The 17,755-nt window shown below is 53.5% G+C and overlaps 1 protein-coding gene across 6 annotated transcripts; it reads right to left on the bottom strand.

Annotated features, from left to right (window-relative positions):
• Positions 1 to 7,688: 7,688 nt before the first annotated feature.
• Positions 7,689 to 17,376, bottom strand: LOC123369676 (suppressor of cytokine signaling 2-like). Of its 6 annotated transcripts, none has more exons than XM_045015545.1 (4): positions 17,050 to 17,376; positions 14,403 to 14,425; positions 9,484 to 9,762; positions 7,689 to 8,471 (listed from the first exon to the last, which is right to left on the bottom strand). In XM_045015545.1, the coding sequence occupies exons 3-4, from the start codon at positions 9,632 to 9,634 to the stop codon at positions 7,990 to 7,992; spliced, it is 633 nt and encodes a 210-aa protein (XP_044871480.1). In that variant the 5' UTR covers positions 9,635 to 9,762; positions 14,403 to 14,425; positions 17,050 to 17,376; the 3' UTR covers positions 7,689 to 7,989. The 6 variants fall into 6 exon arrangements, with proteins under 6 accessions (XP_044871480.1, XP_044871479.1, XP_044871482.1 ...); XM_045015544.1 differs by having other exon boundaries at positions 17,101 to 17,376; XM_045015547.1 differs by lacking the exon at positions 14,403 to 14,425.
• Positions 17,377 to 17,755: the final 379 nt, after the last annotated feature.

Genomic DNA, 17,755 nt, shown 5'->3' with positions numbered 1-17,755 from the left:
CTCTAAGGTCCCATGCCACATATGGCCCAATAGTCCATGAGGCTCCATGTATCATGTCTCCAAAGCCCCGTAGCACATATCACCTCGGTGCTCTGTGCCCACCTCCAAGCCTCCTCGCTACAGAAATATGAAGAGCAATTGTGGAATGGGAATAAGCCTAGTCTCAAGGTTAATGCACAGGAGAAGTGGGTTAAAGTCAGGGCACCTGGGTTCCACCTCCCCAGCTCTGCCAGTGACTGCCTGTGTGACACGGCGTCGCTGTGCCTCGGTTTCCCTATGTGTTAAATAGGGATGATACCTCCCTTGCTTTGGGGTGTCCACGGTGGTGGCATGGTCTGAGAGTCTGTCTCAGTCCTACCTACTTTGCAAAGCAAACCAAGTTTATCCATGTGGGAGGACTACCGTGTTATAGAGTCTAGACAGAGATTACAGTGTAGACAGGACCGTGTCAGTGGATTACTCTGACCTGAACGTGCATGTCAAGAAGGCAAACACAGCACTAACAGGTCTGAATGGAAATGCCACGCGTCTTCTCAAGCAGGTTCAAATGGAGGAGCATGCACCCACCATAGACTATCAGGGTTGGAAGAGACCACAGAAGGTCATCTAGTCCAACCTCCTGCTCAAAGCAGAACCAATCCCCACAGGCACACACGAGCAGGGCTTATGAGCTCAGACACCCACACAGGGCTGCGTGCAACCTATGGGGAACTCAGCCTGAGGCCCAGGCTCCTTGAAAAGTCTGCATGCTCCACAACCTATGCACCCGTGGCTTAAACCTGTCCAGACCAGCATGGGTCTCTGTTCTTCTGAGCTCTGTTGATCCTCTCTCATTCGCCAGGCCAGACCCTCAGCGGGCATAAATCCAGTCCCATGGAACGCCACAGATTAATGAGGCGCATGCTTTGTCAGGCCTGATGTGCTTAAAGTACTGTGTGGATGGGATGATAACTGACATTTAAATACATGCATGGACCCAAATTCAGTGTCAAACTTAAGATGCGGAAGTGGAAAATGCTGACACACTGTTATGGAGGAGGAGGGTTTAAGAGTAAGAAGAGAATTATCATTATACATGAAAACAGCAACAGCTAGGAAAGGATTCTAAAAGGACCATATACCTAGGCTTGGCAGAATTAGATTTTTATTTTCTTATAATTTTGACAGATACAATGGATGTTTATTTTTAAGCATTTTCTTATCAAATTTACATTTTCACAGTTACATGAAATTATGGGGGGAGAGGCAATATTTATTTAATGACAATAGGCACTGCAAGTCAAAGTTAAAGCTTTATAACCATTAAAAGCACAAATTATCAACATCACAGGTCAAAATATACCAAGTAAATATCCTGACATCAATCCCTACTAAGTTCCAGAGCAGCATTTTCCTTACTTTGCCTCGCTGTACATTGTGATTATGGTGGATGGAAATATTGTTTCATGGGTTTGTGTGTGTAGGGTGAAATCAACCTTTACCAACACTGATCAATAAAATCTAATCCTTCCAAGCTTACATATAGCTATTTCAGACACCGCATCGTTAGCCTGGGGAACTCACTGCTGCAGGGTATGAGAGAGGCAAATGCAGGAGAATACAAAAAAAATGAGGCAGAAGGAGCCTGACTCTCCATTGCCCTGCTACCATTCAGATTGGCTAGTGCCTTTCAGTCACTTCCCACTAGCCTGAATTAACAGCACTAGAATAACAACAGCATCTGCAGGCACCATAGCCAAGATGACCAGACCTTCCGTTCTCATGCTTCAAGGCATGAGCTGTTCTCCAGCTGGGGTCAGGGTTCCCTTTGGGATACAGTATATTGGACCACTGGTCTGGTGCCTTGTGTTTATTTCCCCCCCCCACACACACACCTTCCTTTGAAATATCTGGGAGATGCTGCTGCTAGGGACAGGAGAGCAGACTGGAGGAGCTGTTGAGCTGCTCTGAACGTTACTGGAAACTGTCCCTGCAACACATATCGCACCCTGCATCAGCCCTCACGCCCTCCCTCCAGCTGTCTTCAGGGCATGTTGCAGAGACTGGCTGCTTCTACCAGCAGCTGCCGAGTTTGCATGGTTCTTGCAAACTGTTGCGTTCCTTAACACGCACCCAACCTTGCAATCTTTCCCCGGCTCCTGCAGCGTCACAGGTAACCAAGGGGGAAATGGACAAGACTAGCTGGAGAGATCTCAGCTAGTTCCATCGCAGGCTCCAGTCCTGTTTGATTTCACAAGGGTGGGCCAAGGCTGCAGTCAGATGCCCTCCAGGGAAAGCTCAGGTGCTGCCAGAGGTGGTGTTGGCAATTACGGCAAATAAGTCAGAATGAATCATTTAATCAGAAACTTTGGCTAAATGCCCTGGCCCGTTGTCCATGAGAGTCTCAAATTCATTAGCTAACCGCCGTGATTTGCAAATTTCTTCAGGGACTCGGAGTTGGACTGCCTGTTGCTCACAAATGCCTTGCTGCAGAGAGTCCCACCTGGCACTGCATTGGTTAGTGATCGGAATGACACGGGGTACGGTTTCCATTCCTGGAGCGGATGATTTATGTAACTGACCAACAGCACATAAGCGGCAAATGTTACCAGTGAATCTACAATGCGCCTCTGGCAAATATTCAAGCTGTATATCCATCTTTTGTGAGCATCTTATTCTTATTCATTGTGTTACCACCCTAGAGCTTAGATCAGGGCTCTACTGTGCTAGGTGTTGTACAAACAGATACTAAGAGAGAATCTCTGCCCCCAAAGCGAAGGGAGGGAGAAAGGAAGCATTACCCCTATTTTAGACACAGAGAGAAAGTGACGTGCCCAAGGTCACCCAGAAAGTCGGTGGCAGTATCAGAATCATGAGTCTCCTGAGTGCAGTGCCTTAAACACAGGTCCAGACGGGTCATCTCCTTGCACACGCGCGAGTAAAGCTTAAGCACTGAAGGACACGAATAAAAAATCACAAAGGCGGACAAACGCCAGAGTGCATTGGCATCCAAGCAGAACCGCGCGGAGAGTATCTCCGGCCAATTCACGCAGCTCTAGCGCGTCTCCCAGTGCGTGTCATTAGGGAGGGCCACCCTGTTACCAGGTGCCACCTTTCAAAGGAGACAGAAACCCAAGCTCCTGCTCGCCTGGGACTGGGAGCATTCATAATGCAACCGCACTGTTTGCAAGAGCCGAAGCGTCCTGACAGTGCATCTCTTCTGCCTTCTTAAAATCCCGAGGCCGTTTCACTGGCTCTGGCATTCTCCACTTCCTGTCCTGTTCTGCACGGTTGCTATGCTCTGTCAAACAGCTGCTGCCTTCCACACTAGTGGCTGTGCTGAAGTAGTGAATCAAGCTCTCTGTAGGGAGGAATTGTTGACTAGTGGACTCAGTGGCTCACTCCGTGATCTGGGGCAGGACGCTTAAAACAAACCAACCTCTCCGTGCCTCAGTTTCCCCTGTAAAACCGAGCTAGCGGAACTGATACTCCCCCAGCTCCCAGGGTGGGGGTCGAGCTTGGGTAATGAACGCCGGGTGGGAAGGGCACAGGGTTTCTCTACAGCTGGCCTGGCAGAGCTTGGGTAGCCCTCTGCGCTGCGGAGATGCACAAAACGGGCCAGCTGATTATCTTCGCCTTCTCGCACGTGGCTAGGGGAGCCCAAGCCTGGACCCTCCCCGCTGCACCCAACCCCCACCTCGGCTTAGCCAGGGGAGGAGGGCGAGTCTCTTTGCGCCAGTTCCCTTCCCTCCTGCCGGCTGCTGCGTAATCCTCTTTGCGTGCGCGGAGGCACCAGATGGCACCGCTAACTGGGTCAAATGAGAAATGGATCCATAAAGCAAAAGGCGAGGGGGCGGCGGCTGCTGTTGCAGCCGGCGTGGGTGGGGCCGGGGGAGCTGACAGCATCCTAGTCTCAGAAAGCCAGCGGGCCTGCTGGGAGCCCCGCAGGCTGCTTTCGAGGGAAGGACGAGGGAGGAGAGCATGAGGCGCAGAGAACCCAGCCCTCCCCAGAGCATGCAGGCATTTCAAAGCAGGGGGGTCTTTGCAAAGAAATAGCTGGGCACTGGGGAAACCAGACAAGCGCCCCTCCCGTGCCCAGTGAGGAATAACCGAGCTGGCCTGGAGGAGAATCGCTACCACCCTGCGATGAGAATGGGAGCCAGGCAGCAACCCTGCTACAGCAAGCCCACTGCTGCAGTGGGAGAAGGCGGGTGGTTGGGCTTGGGGGAGCGGGTTGAAAAGGGTTGAAAGGCCCAGGTTGCAGGACGGTCCTGGGAGGAGCCAGGCAGTGCGCTGGAGGGGGCTGCAGATATCAGCGCACCCAGCGCGACAACCCGGTCTCCGTTCAACTGACACTGTAAGAAATTCGCTCCTCCGCTACCCCCGCCTGCCTAGGCGATTTCTAGGGCACAGGGCCACTGAGCAAACGTTAGCACGCTGGGCTTGCCCACACCCTGGCAGGGAGGCCAGTATCACCCCCATTTTACAGATGGGGAAACTGAGGCACGGAGGGTCAGGCTAACCCTTTCAGAACGGGCCCCTGAGTTCGGGTGCCCTGCGTAGGCGGCCCCTCGGGCCCGCTCTTCCAGAGGCTTTGAGCAGCTGCAGTTCCCATCGACTCCCACTGACCTCGTGGCAGTTCAGCTCAGGGCGGGCTCCCGAGGCACCCAGAATCAGCCGCCATCTCCGAAAACTTCGCCCTTAGTGACTTAGGCAAGGCCGCAGGGCAAGGCCCTGGCAGAGGTGGGACTAGAACTCAGCTTCCCAACTCTCTTCAGCCACTAGCCTTCTGACGCCCTCCCCCCACAGCCATCCGGCGTGAGCCAAGGTGACCTGAAGAGCTCCTCCCCCTTTGCAGAATGTCTGTGGTGGAGCTGGGAAGGGCACCCAGATGTCCTGTCTCAGAGTCCCTTTCAGTGGAGCTGTATGGGGGTAGCAGGGCAGAATTTCCCCTCCTCTTGTGCCTAGGGGGCTGTATTCTGTGTTAGAAGCATCTCACTTGCTGTGCAAGTAGTGCATGCATAACCGGTAGCCTTAGGTATGAGCTCTACCCTGTGAGGGCCCCAGCCCACACCCCCAGGCAGCCTGAACTCCTGGCTCCAAGATGGGGGCAGGGGGGTGTTTGCATTTTATTTGAAATCCTCCACAGCTTGGAGATCACACGGTTAAAAACAGACAAACTGGCGGCAAACCAAATAAACCCCAGCGCTGGCCCTACTCCCCCAGCTGCCAAGTCACTCCCACTTGGATTTCCAAATGGAAACCCTTGGGGTGAGCCAGGGGACCATGCCAGGTTCATCGCCTGGCTCTCTCTCCCTGCGTCACCCAGGGAACCAGTCACTTATAGAGCCCTGGCTGAGGGGCTTCTATGCAGTCCCAGGGAGCAGGACACTGGACCCAGCCTCTCCCCCCATTCTCTACTCTTCCCAGAAGAGACTCCCTGGAACTCAGTCCCCTCATGAAAGCAGAGGGGTGCACCTGGGTTTAAGTGATTTGCCCAAGGTCACACAGGGAGTCTGTGGCAGAGCTGGGAACAGAGCCCAGCTCTCCTGGCTCCAGCCTCTGCCTTTCCCCATGGTACTAAGTGCACAGGCTTGAGGGACAAGGTTTCCTCCTAAGTACCATTATTATTTATGACAGGTTTGCACCCAGAAGTTCCAGTCATAGAATATCAGGGTTGGAAGGGACCACAGGAGGTCATCTAGTCCAACCCCCTACTCAAAACAGGACCAATCCCCAGACAGATTTTTGCCCCAGATCCCTAAATGGTCCCCTCAAGGATTGAACTGGCAACCCTGGGTTTAGCAGGCCAATGCTCAAACCACTGAGCTATCTCTTCCCCCAGAGCAGAGCCTGATTGTGCTTGGTGCTGTACAAATCACAAAACAAAACAACCGTCCCCTGCCCTGAAGAATGTAGCGCTGCTGGGGCGCCGACATAAGATGAGGAATAAACCAACCTGCCTCCCTCAGAGAGGGAGAGCGCGATGGCCACGGGCGGCCCCTCATTCAAGTGTTTCAGCAGCTCCGCGGGAAGCAAATCCAGAATCTGAGCTCCGAAAGAGGAAACAATAAACCAGGCACCAAGCTGCTCCTGACATGCAGCGACTACAAACCCGCGGCAGGCAATTCCAAAGGGCGGCTCATCCTCCCTGCACAGATTCAACCGAAACGCATCAGCTTCCAAGAACTGCGCTGGGCTAACATATTTGCTCTCCCCCTCTCTCGCTGGCAGAACGATAAGCAGATGTGCCTGTTATCACGCTTTCCTAGAAAAGCCGGCGAGAGGCTCTAAGCCTCCTGCAGAGGCTCAGGGTTTGCACGGGGAAAGGCTGTTAAAACCCCACACGGTCTAGGCTTGGACAGACACACACGCACACCACCCACCCAAGCCCCACGAGGTTGTGAATCCACGTTCGCACCGTTGGCTTGTTTAAAAGGAAACAGGAGAATGTTTGGTGCTTTACAGACACTGTCCCTAGCCCCAGTTGAGAAAGGCAGCAGGGTTGGGGTAGGGACCATCTAAGCTACTGCTCCCAAATTGTTTTTTTAAATAGAACTACCCAGCTGCAAAAACGCACCGACGCTTACCCCAAATGCAGTGGTTACGCCCACACATCTGGACCTAGAGGTTACTGACCTGGAAGTTCAGCCCTTTGCAGGATACATGAGCACTTAGCCTGTGTGCTGGCCCTCTGCACGGGGGTGAATTTCATCCTGCCTTGGGAACATGGTAGATTCCACACACAGCATGAGTAATACATCCCACCGCCCCACCCTCCCACATGAATAGGAATCACGGCTCAGTCGTGTTTCAAAGCAGGGCTTCAAAACTGTCAGGGTTGTAACATAGGACTTGTGGAGAAGGAGCTGATGGGGTCTGTGAAACAGGGTGAGCAAGTCCTCCTACCTCCCAAGGACATTGCACCATGTGGGGGAGAAGCCACCCACCAGCCTCCTTGTGGTAGGAACAGCTAAGGCCTTATGGGAGTGGGGAAAGTTTTCCCCGGATGCACCAGTATACATCTGGCTGTGCACTGTGGACAGACCAAGAACTGCTTCTGGGAAGGGGAGCCTGTGTTAGCTGCAGCAGCAGCAATTGAGCTTGGTTTTACTTGGGCCTCATGCAACCAGGAAAACACTGGAACAAAGAACCACATGCTGCTAGAGAAAGGAGTCTGCCTGTTTCACTTGGGCACGTCCAGAGAAGCCAGCCAAACAATCCTGTCCTAGGTGAGCTTTTAAAACTCCCAGTGGAGCAATTGCTGGGGTGCAAAGAGCATCATAGGGTGAGCTTCACTGCGTTGTAGCCCGAGCTGCTTCCACCGTAGAGATGCCTGGAGATCTAGTCCCGCCCTAGGGAAACCCAGGTCAAGATTTTCCCATAGTGACCAGTGATTCTGGGTGCACAGCTGGAGACGCCTTAAAAGAGGCCTGATTTCCAGGCAGCGCCAAGCACCCACCCTCTATCAGGCCCCTTTACGGTGTCTCAAGTTGGGCCCTAAAAAATCATCAGTCGCTTCTGGAAAAAAAAAATCACAGCCCCAGATGTGTATCAGGACTTGGTTATATTAAAGAAACCCCAACAAATCCTACTCAAACCAACCCACCCTCTCCCCTTAACAGCCAGAATGGAAGCCCTGCCCAAGTGAAGCAAGCAGTGAAGCAAGCCGAAGTCAGTGCAAAGATGTAGCCATGGGAGAACAAAAATAGTACAATTAATTTTTATTAGCGTCCCTAGCTAGGGACGACAGAGCCTGAAAAAACCCCAAAACACGCTTTCTGCCCCCGGCCTGCTTCGATCTGAGCTCCGGAGACCCCTGCCTTTCGCTCAGCCCCTCACACTTGTACCTGACCCCGAGGCCACGCACTGCAGCACTCCAGCTGAGCAACGCCAGGGACCCTTTGGAGTCCATCAGCGCTGGTGCCGGAGCGGAGTGGGTTGTGGGGAAAGCACCATGTTTTGCCAGAGTAGGATGGAAAGGTGAGCAAGGTGTCGGGGGGGGGTCTCTCAGAGCACATATGGGTACTTCAGCAGGTAGTCCTTGAGCCTCACAGGCAAAGGCAGGGCCGAGACCTGCCGGGTGCTCCTGTTGATAATGAGCCTGCACAGGTGCTGCAAAGCCGGCACAGAGACGTACAGGGGCTTGATCAGTTTCAGGTGGATGGCCGGATCCTTGGACACGGACGTGGTCTCCTGCTCCGGCGGCCCCAGCCGCTCGGCTTGCTTCAGCGAGGCCAGGGAGTAGAACTGGACCAAGGCCATGGCGTCCTTGAAGCTCTGGAGCTTGGGCTTGGCCAGGACGGACGAGTCGAAGCCGAAGCGGCCGGCGCTGTAGCAGATCCGGATGTGGGTGGGCCCAACAGAGGTTTTGACCGACAGGGTGAGCAGGTTGTCTGGGCTGGAACTGTCACGCATCAAGAAGGAGCCTTCCAGGGCAGGGCAGAGAACGCGTCTGGCCTCTGCTGCTGTGAGGGGACCCCAGTACCAACCTGCCCAAGAGAGAAAGCACCATCACATGCAAGTCAGCCCTAGCGCTTCACCCAACAAAGCTGGCCCTGGGGGACCCAGAGAGGGGAAGAGCCAAGGTGGCAGGAGCATGCTGGCTGTCCCATGCAAGAGATTTCCAGGGGAGCTGGGGGACAAGGGAATGGAAGGGGCAGAGGCAGAAGGCCAATGGGTAGGCAGCTGGTGTGCTGTGACTGATGTTTTCATGCTGACCAGTATCACCTCATTGCTTCCTCACGTTCCCCCCAGCTGTTTGCTTTCTCCACCTGTTGTCTATAGTCTGAGAGCTCTTCAGGGCTCTGAGTGCAGTGGGGCCCTGACCCCTAGGGCCGGGGCCATCACAAGATTCAAATAACAGAGGCCCATTTCCCCATCCCCTGGTGCAGATTTCTCCAGAAGCAAAGACGGCTCTAGGGGTCTATCCCCGCCAGTGTGAGCTGACACATCGGGATTTAATTAGAGTAATGAGTTGCCAGACTGACATCCCCGGAGGCTGATGGCTCCTGTTTAACCCAGGGTGAGGCCATGCTGCCCAGCCTGTGTTTTCTGACCCAGAGGAAAGCTTCTAAGGAGGAGAAGGGAATTCAGGTCTCTGTGACCCAGCCAGTCAGTGATCTGTCTGCTGAGGCTACTGGCAAGCTGTGTGTGTGCAGGTCTCAGAGCATGACTGAGGTTGCATTAGAAGCCCTAGAGAAGTGCTCAGCACTTGTCCTCTGGAAATCAGACACATTTAAGGCGTCTCAAGCCGGACACCCAAAAATCACTAGCTGCTTTTGGCTTGAGATCTGGTTGGCTGGAAACCAAATGACCAGAACCAAGGGAAGCTGTTTCTAGGGATATCTACGACCTGGCCTGGACGGAGCTCTGGAGAATAGTCTCTAGCGAACAGCCTTGGGCTGGAGAGGGCTGAGGCTAGAGGATCTAACAGCTTTGCCCATGTCTAGTGTCTACAGTAATAGGTTTCAGCTTCTTGGACCAACATCCATTCTCCCTTACCAGCTTGCTCCAGGTGGCTTATGGTGCAGTTGATCTGGGCCGAGTTCACGTCCTGATCCCTGGCCTCTTCCCAGCCACCCTGCCCAGAGCCATAAGGGTAAACGCTCAGAGCCGGCTTCTCCCTGCAGATCACAGCATTGGGGGACTTCATGGTCCAGCGTTGTTCCGTTGGCCACGGGGGCTCAGGGAGGGCATCTCAAGGTGCGATCAAGGGGAGGTCGCTCAGGGAAGGGAGTGCTGCCGGCATCACTGGGGGCATCTCATTTGGCATCGCAACACCTAAAAAGTAACGCAGAAGAGTAAAGAAAGGAGAAACCAGCGCGAGGAGGTCCAACCTGTACAAAGCCATTCACCCAGGAGCTTAGCTTCACCAGAGACTATCGCTACCGACACTGCCAACTGCCGCAGGGCGTTCCTTACAAGACTGCTACGCTGAAGGCACCAAATCCAACGACGGTGATGAAAAGCAAAAGACAACAGGAAGGGACAAGAGCAGACAAGGTGGCTGCTGCAGCTTCATAAGAGAATGGGGTAGAGCTGGTCAAAACGATCCAACTTTCAACCAAGGGCTTTGGGGGTCAAAATTTCAATATTCGACCCAAACAAATTTTGGATTCAATCTGTAAATTTGACCAGTTCTAGATCGCGGGGCAGCATTTTGATGTTTCAATGAAATTTCAGGATTTAGGGGAAGAAAAAAGTAAACAAAAAAAAACCGACCCAAAAAACCATGAATGTTTATTTCTGTTCAATTCTATACGTGTGAGGAAATACAGAAGCCGCTTCTGAGTTATATTGGGAAGAGTTCGTAACATGGAACCATCTCTGGAGAGGAAGTGGTAGAAACGTCCAGGAGTGGACAGAGCCCTGGAAACCATACCTAGGCTGATGGAACCTGACAGGTTCTTATGTCTGTCTCCTAACATTTCAGATAGACAAGACCACCTTAAGAATGGGATGGACAGGATGAAACCCACCAAGCCCTCCGTCACCATGTTATTTGCTCTGTTTAAATGAAAGGCGATGAAGGGATAGACTCTATCCTGCCACCCTCACTGAGGTATCAGGTAACAAACCAGATTTCCCTGGGGGCTAGGAGGTGTGGTGACCCATGCCATTAATATGAATCAATAGCCAGCTCTAACTTTTGGTGCTCAAGGCGGAAGTGGGTTAAGCAACGGCCATGCTGGTTCACACCCTTGCTTCGTTAAGCATGTTCTGAGATCCCTTGAGCCTGGGAGGAGTGAAGCCCTGATGAGGGGATCCTTGAATGAGAGGGAGCCCCGGGTTTTATCCCATCTAATCGTTAGGGGAGCAAGGTATCATGATACCTCCCCACCCTTTTCCGGGCAGATTAAGTGAGTTGCCCAAGGTCATGCAGCAAGTCACTGTTGAAGCCAGGATTAGAACTCAAGAGTCCTGCCACCCAGTCCCTGCTCTAACCACTAGGCCACAATATCTCAAATACCAGCCAAAGCCACTTGGGCAAACACCAGACGCTGAGAGATGGCACCATGATGCCTAGCACCAAGCCGAACGGAGAGGAGCTTGGTTTAAAGAGACAGCTAACTCCTGAGTTTATCTGCTCTGAACATGCGAAACGCTCCGTCAGCCCCGCCAGCACGCAAACTGATGAGTCTTAGTGTTTCAAACCTGATGACCTTTCAGGGCCCTGAATTTAAGCCCTAGAAGTGCCCCTGCAACAGCCCTCTCCTGGTGGAGGTGACAGCACCCAAAGCTTGGTAGGAGTGGGACTGAGCCCACCCCACGCAGCTCACGGGCTCTCGAGTGGAGATGTTTTCAGGAGGCCCAAAGGGCAGTTCAGAGTCCGCCAGCTGGTGGGGCACTCTCATCGGCCAGGACAGGGAAGAAAGCTCCCACCAGCGGCAGAATCTCAGTCCCTGCCTTCAGGGGGGAGTTTATTTCTCCAAACTAAAACAATCCCATATAAGTTATTAGACAGACAAACCAGGTCCTGCCGCCTGTTCCCTTTCCAGATGATCTGCAGGCTCTCACCTGATCCCCAGCCCCTGACCCATCACCAGGGAGGCAGATAATTAGCCACAAAGGGCTAAGCTCATCTCCCTTAACAGACAATCGCCCTCCCCTCATAACAGAACCCAACTCCCATGGGAAACCAATGGGAATTTGGTGCCTAACTCCCAGCTGTGCCTATGAAAGTCCTCCCCCCGCCACAGCAAATTGGGAAGCACAGACAAGGAGGAAGGATATGGTGCAAGGGGACACGGGTGCAGGGAAAGGACCTGCATACAAGGGAAGGCGAACAAGACTAATGATGGTGGATTTGTGCAGTCCGGCACCAGAGCCACCTGCAGCAGGTACCTGCCTGCAAACCCCCCGCCCCTCCCCCCACCCAGGCTCTCTCCCCACCTCGAGCTGCTGCAGCGACTCCACCACGCATAGGTTACACAGTGCAGCCGGTGCCCCCAGTGCTGGAGCATAAAACAAACACAGAGTTTGGCTAATTAAATCCACCAACCCCCTGCACCTTGGCTCCAGCCTCTGTCCAACTGCTGCATTCAACTCATCTGACAGCAGCTGTCACCCTGGATAACCCTCTAACGAGAGCAGGTCTCTGGGACGCTGGCTGCCACCCTCGCCAAGGTAATTAAAGTAGGGTGACCGGATAGCAAGGGTGAAAAATCAGGACAGGGAGTTGGGAGTAATAGACATCTCTATAAGAAAAAGCCCCAAATATCGGGACTGTCCCTATAAAATTGGGACATCCGGTCACCCTATGATTAAAGCCTTCGCTTCCCCTCTGCCTGCCAGAGCTCCCCACAGGCCAAGTGAATTAATTCCCATCTAACCAGGGACAGGTAGGGGTCAAGCGAGCTCGTTTGTCCAGGCAAGAGCATTTCAGGGGCAGACGGCTGCCAGGAGAGGGCTGCTCTAGAATCCTAATGAGGGTGGATTTATATCGAGCTATACAGAGAGGGATTTGCTGTCTGAGGAATGAACTGACGCTTGGTAAAAGAGACAAATGTGCCAGAGATCTGACACTTGGGGGGAAGGGGAGAAATCAGGGGGGTGCAGAGCTGAGGCTCAACTCAGGCAGACTCCCCGGCTTCCCCATGCCGAGATCAAGGGCCAATTCCAAACCCCTTTGCCATGGTGGGTTTGTGAGATTTGACTGAAGTTTTCAAACCTAGGGTGTCGAAAATTAGCTCCCTAAATTCACCTAGCCCCACTCGGTCAGATTTGCTGAGCCCCCCAAAATTCCACTGAAGTCAACAGGAGCTGCAGGGGCTTGGCACCTCTGCCACCCAGTGCACTTCCCCTCTCCCACACTGCGTGGCCTATTCAGATATCAAGCTCTCTGGAGCAGGAACTGTCTCTTACTGTGTTACTGTGTTGTACAGCACCCTGCACAGCAGGGCCCTTAGGTGCTACTAGAATCCAAATAGCGAGTGTTTCTATTTAGGAGCCTAATGATGAGTTAAAAAGCTTTGCTTTCGGTACCCAGGACCGAAAACTTCAGCCTCTATTCTGATCAGGATTATTTCCACCATCTGAATGTGAGGGTCTCTTCAGAGAGCTAACACCTACATGGATCGCATGAATAAAAATGTAGCACAGTTCTAACATTTCTTCCACGCGCACACGCGCGCACCATCTTCAAGGAGCTGTACTGACATCCACTCTTTAATCTACACAACGTCCCTGAAGGATTTCAGATGGGGAAACTTAGGCAAAGGGAGGGTCACGGATTTGCCCAAGGTCTCACAGAGGTAGTCAGTAAGCTGGAAGGAAGAGAAGATTCAAGGCTATGAGGTTTCTATCCCCCACTCCGCCAGCAGAACATCAGATAACAAGGTTAGAAGGTTTTATCTAGCAGCATGCTCCCTCTCTGGTGGGCATTTTAGAGCACCTCAGTTCCAGGCTCTGGGTAAAGGGTGGAACAGTGTTGCCTGTAATTGACCAGGAGAAATTGTCAGAGCTTTGTACAAAACACAATGGTGCAGGTGCCGATCAAGTGTATTCTCCCCAGACTCTGCTAAAATAACCCCCCACTGCACTAAGGCTCTGACCCTGCTGGTAAAACATTTCACCCTCCATGGTTTGTCATTTACCTCACTCCTTATTGTCTGTAAAACCCACCTTAGCTGGAAAAATAATCGGAACACTGAGTGCTGGATCCAGAACCCTCTCCCCAGTGAGTGCTGGATCCAGAACCCTCTCCCCACTGACTGCTGGATCCATTGGCTGGAGCACCTCTCTCTAATGGGCCCTATTCAAACACCATCCAAATTTGGGACAGCCAAGATCTAAACTCCATGCCTTGAGTTCATTGCTGGTTTCTAGCCCCAGTATGATATCTGACCTTCAAACTGATACGGGTTCTGCCGCACTGGAGTTCTGATCCCTACCCGCGTCTTTGTTCTCTCTTATGCAGGGTCCATTTTTGGCTTAAGCTACTCCTTAAAACATCAGCCTTTCAGTCCCTGACTGTAGTTTAATGGTTTATGCAGCCACAAGAGCACTTTAAAAATAAAATGAGACAATTGCTAAATAGAATTGGCAGTGTACACACCACTGCCTTCTAACTATTCAGTTGCATGTCATAGACTCTATAGTGTTAACAGCCAGTTAAGATTCTCCTGCAGCTCATGTAACAGGGGTCTGTGTCTCTGAGCACAAGGATCCGAGGTCTGTCCTTGTTGTTCCCATGAACTTGTGTCACAGTGGGCATAGCGACAGCTGTGAAGTCCTTGGGGGCCCAGAGTCTCAGTTACACTCTTTTCAAATACATAAGGCAATCAGGATGCAAGGCAACAAACATGGTATTGTTCTGCAGCCTTTACTAGCTGGAGTGGAAAATAACATCTGCTTGGAGGAGGGCAGCCCATCCCACATGCTGGGGCTTGAGGAATGGAATGTAAATACTGAAAACTCACCTTCTCTGGATCATCTCCAAAGACTGTAAGAAAAGAAAAAAAAAAAAAGAAGTGATCTTGGGGAAAAAGAAAGAAATAATAGAAGGAAGGAAGAAGGATGCCTTGGAAAGTCAGATTCCTCCCTCTCCAGCTGGAAAGTAATCTCCCCAGGACAATAAAACAATAACAGAGCTTGCTGCTTCGTGACACTGACATGCTTGCATCCTAAAGGAGTGCTGAAAAACTGCCAGGACATACATTGCAACATACTTGACAATCATCATCAAACATTAACGGAGAGCTACCAAGCCATGTCCCCAGCCAAATCCCTCCCCTCTCCCTGCATTTTCAAGTGGATACGATCTCTTTCGTTAGCCCGGCTCAAGGAAATGAACTTCCTGCAGGTGGAAGATGCCTCCAGCTGCAATGTCTTCTAGGCTTTTTTATTTATTTATTTGAAATCACATCCACCCATTTCCATCACCTGCACGGCAGAGAAGTCGCTGCATTCGGGCATTTGGTCTACACTGGAAATAACATGGGATAGCCCTCAGGAGGTCACACACAGCTTAGCACTCAGCACAGGCCAAAGGACTGTCCTGCTTGACAGAGTCAGTGGGCCCTGGTGAACCAGGGCAACACGTCCTCCTTCACACATTTACAATCACGTGACTCAACATGTGTCCTGACACCACCTCGTTTCGCAGCCAAGAAGAGGCTGCGGGGCCCAGCTCATAAGCGGGTGAAAGCATGACTGACTTCAGCAGAGTTTCACGGGCTGGCACCAAGTCTGAATATGTCCCTGTGACTCCTCTCCCTGCCTCATGGGCCAGCCTAGCCATGTGGGCACAGAATGGGCAACGGCCCATGACCGGGAAAGAGAGGTTTTAGAAAGGAGACTCCTCTAGGTTGCTCTTTTGATTAAACCATTGGGAGCAGGCTTGCTACATTTCCTCCAAATATTTGTCTCCCTCCTTTAGTATAGTCTGTTTTAAGGAGCTTCTGGTCATTTCTCCCTGTGAATCATCACTCTATCCTATGGTTTAACGCTCTCCCCAGCGCTAAGCCTGCTGCCCCCCTGTCTGTTCACAGGTTCTCTGTTACCATCTCTCCATGGCTCCCCAAACCCAAGCCTTTCCGATAGGCAGTTTTATGAAGACGCGTGTGACTATTCCCACTAGGATAAAGGTGATGGATGCTCCTGGCACAGGGCTTCAGCCAATTGCTTGAGGGAGGTCAAGAACTCCACTTATGAATATACCGCCTGGGACAACGGGTTACGCACATCATTTGCCTTCATGTGGAGCATCAAATATGGGCTTACCAGTCCTGATGCACCAATGGTCTGTGCAGCATGAAAGCTGGCCAAGGAGCGTGGGAGAGGGTGAGAGCAAGATGCCTGTCAATCAGACCATGAGGCTGCGGCCCCCCTAGGCAGCTAGGCTGGGGAAATCTGCAGTCAGATGAGTCCCGCTTTCCTCTCTATCAGTGAGTGAGTGACACTAGAGCCCCGGCCCAGGGTTATTAAAAACAGCTTGGGCCACACTGCACCTCAGTGGGTTTCTTCTGTCACGCTGGAGAAAAGAACTTGCAAGGGGAGGGGAGAACCTGCAGGCAACCGACCCACACTGGAATCACGACCCAGACCCTATCTTCTGGGCTCTTCCTGGGGCAAGAGAACTTACACTGACCAGCCAGCGAGCCAGGACTCAGCAGAAAGCCAAGGAACCAACACCTCCCTCCCCCATTCCACCTCTCCCAGGGCCGCCTCCCTGTTGTCCAACAGGCTAATGCTTTAAGCCAGGTTTGGGCTCCTGCCACCTCAAATGCCCAGAAACAAAGAGAGGGGCATGCACCCCTCTGCACCTCGGCAGAAACAGCTTGGTATTGAGGATTGACTTACAAAGGCTCCCCAGTCCCCTTAGTTTGCCCAGAACCCCCCAGACGGGGGTGCTGGAACCATGGGGGGGGGAGAGGGGGCTGAGAGCCATTGAACCAAACTGTAAACCCTGCATATGATGGAAATCACTTCAAGCCTGGGGGTGCAGCAGCGCCCCTACTTCCAGCCCCTCTGGCCACAGAACCCACTGCCCACCCTCCCAGGGCTGTGCTTAGCTGGAATCATTGCTGCAGACTTTGCAATGCGCTGCAGCCAGGCAGGATCAGCAGCCTCGGAAAGAATCTCTCTCTCTGCTGCTGTCACCACCCCCCGCCCCATCTCGCCAACCCCCCTGCCCCTCCTTCCCACACACGGTGTTGTTGTGCGGTTGTTTTAGGGGAAGGGGCAGCTAAGGGGGGGGGGGCGCGAAGGGGAAGGAGAGTTTGGTAATAAGTGATCAATAATTCACTCCCCCTTCTCTGGGAAAGAAACGACCGGGCGGCATTACAGACCCTGGAACTGGGGGGGTGGGGGCTCTGCTCACCGAACAAAAGGAGACGCTTTCCCCAAAAGGGGGTGGGGGGACGGATCGCGGAATGCCCAGCTGCTGCTCTTTGTTTGCTGATCACAGACACAACCCACCCCCCACCCCACCAGCCTTTGTGCAAAAATCAGCCCAAGGGAGGCACGAGCCACCCTGCGAGGGGACCTCCCTGCAAGACCCCCGTGTCCTTTATCCAAACCACCACCCGTCACCGCCCCCCTCCCAGGTGCAGCCCGGGCACACACCTGGGCATCGCCTCCCCGCCCGGGGCGCTCGCCTGCAGCAGCGGTCGGTACCTGTCTCAAGGTCGCCGGGCCGGGGATGAGTGAGCGCAGGAGGCGCCCTCCGGCCGGGAGCTCAGCGCGCCCAGGTGTGACAATCCCGGCCGAGCAGCCCCGGGGAGCTCCGCTGCAGGGCTGGGGGGGTCACCGGCTGCTGGGGGAGACAAGGCGGGTCCCTCCCCTGCTTGCTCAGCTGGGGGAAGGAATCTGCAGGTAACGCCCCCCGGCCCGTGCCAAATGCACCAGGGGCCACTGGCTGGCGCCCCCCTGCCCCAAGCACCGTGCAGGTATCCGGGCAAGTGGCACCGCATGGGGGGGACTCGCTGCAGCCTCCTCCCTGGGGGTGGGACTCCAGGCCCCGCCCCGCCAGCTCCGGACAGTGCCTGGCAGAGGGGGGGGGGCTCCTCCCCGGGGAGCTGGGGGAGGAGTTTCGTGCAGCCACCCCCCTGCAGGCTGTAGCGGGGGGCGCCCGGGAGCGGAGGGGGATCCAGGCAGTGTCTTAGGGGAGCGGGGGGAGATACACCACGAGACACGTGTATGGTCCCTGGGGGAGCGACCAGGATCAACCGACAGGCAGCCAGATCGCTGCGGCTTCCTGCCCGGAGCAAGGAGCGGGGCTGAAGCCCCCCCCCCCCCCGCCTTCCCCCAAGCAGCCCCAGGGAGCCACCCG

Source organism: Mauremys mutica, chromosome 4, assembly GCF_020497125.1.
Source record: "Mauremys mutica isolate MM-2020 ecotype Southern chromosome 4, ASM2049712v1, whole genome shotgun sequence".
NCBI lineage: Eukaryota > Metazoa > Chordata > Testudines > Geoemydidae > Mauremys > Mauremys mutica.
This window is presented reverse-complemented; position numbering and strand designations above follow the sequence as displayed.

What these genes read in the sequence shown, in the direction of transcription:
- LOC123369676 (XM_045015545.1), bottom strand. Translation starts at nt 9,634, where the DNA reads ATGAAGTCCCCCAATGCTGTGATCTGCAGGGAGAAGCCGGCTCTGAGC. An exon ending in AAGCCACCTGGAGCAAGCTG is followed by an intron (nt 8,472 to 9,483) that starts GTAAGGGAGAAT and finishes TCTCTTGGGCAG; the next exon opens with GTTGGTACTGGGGTCCCCTC.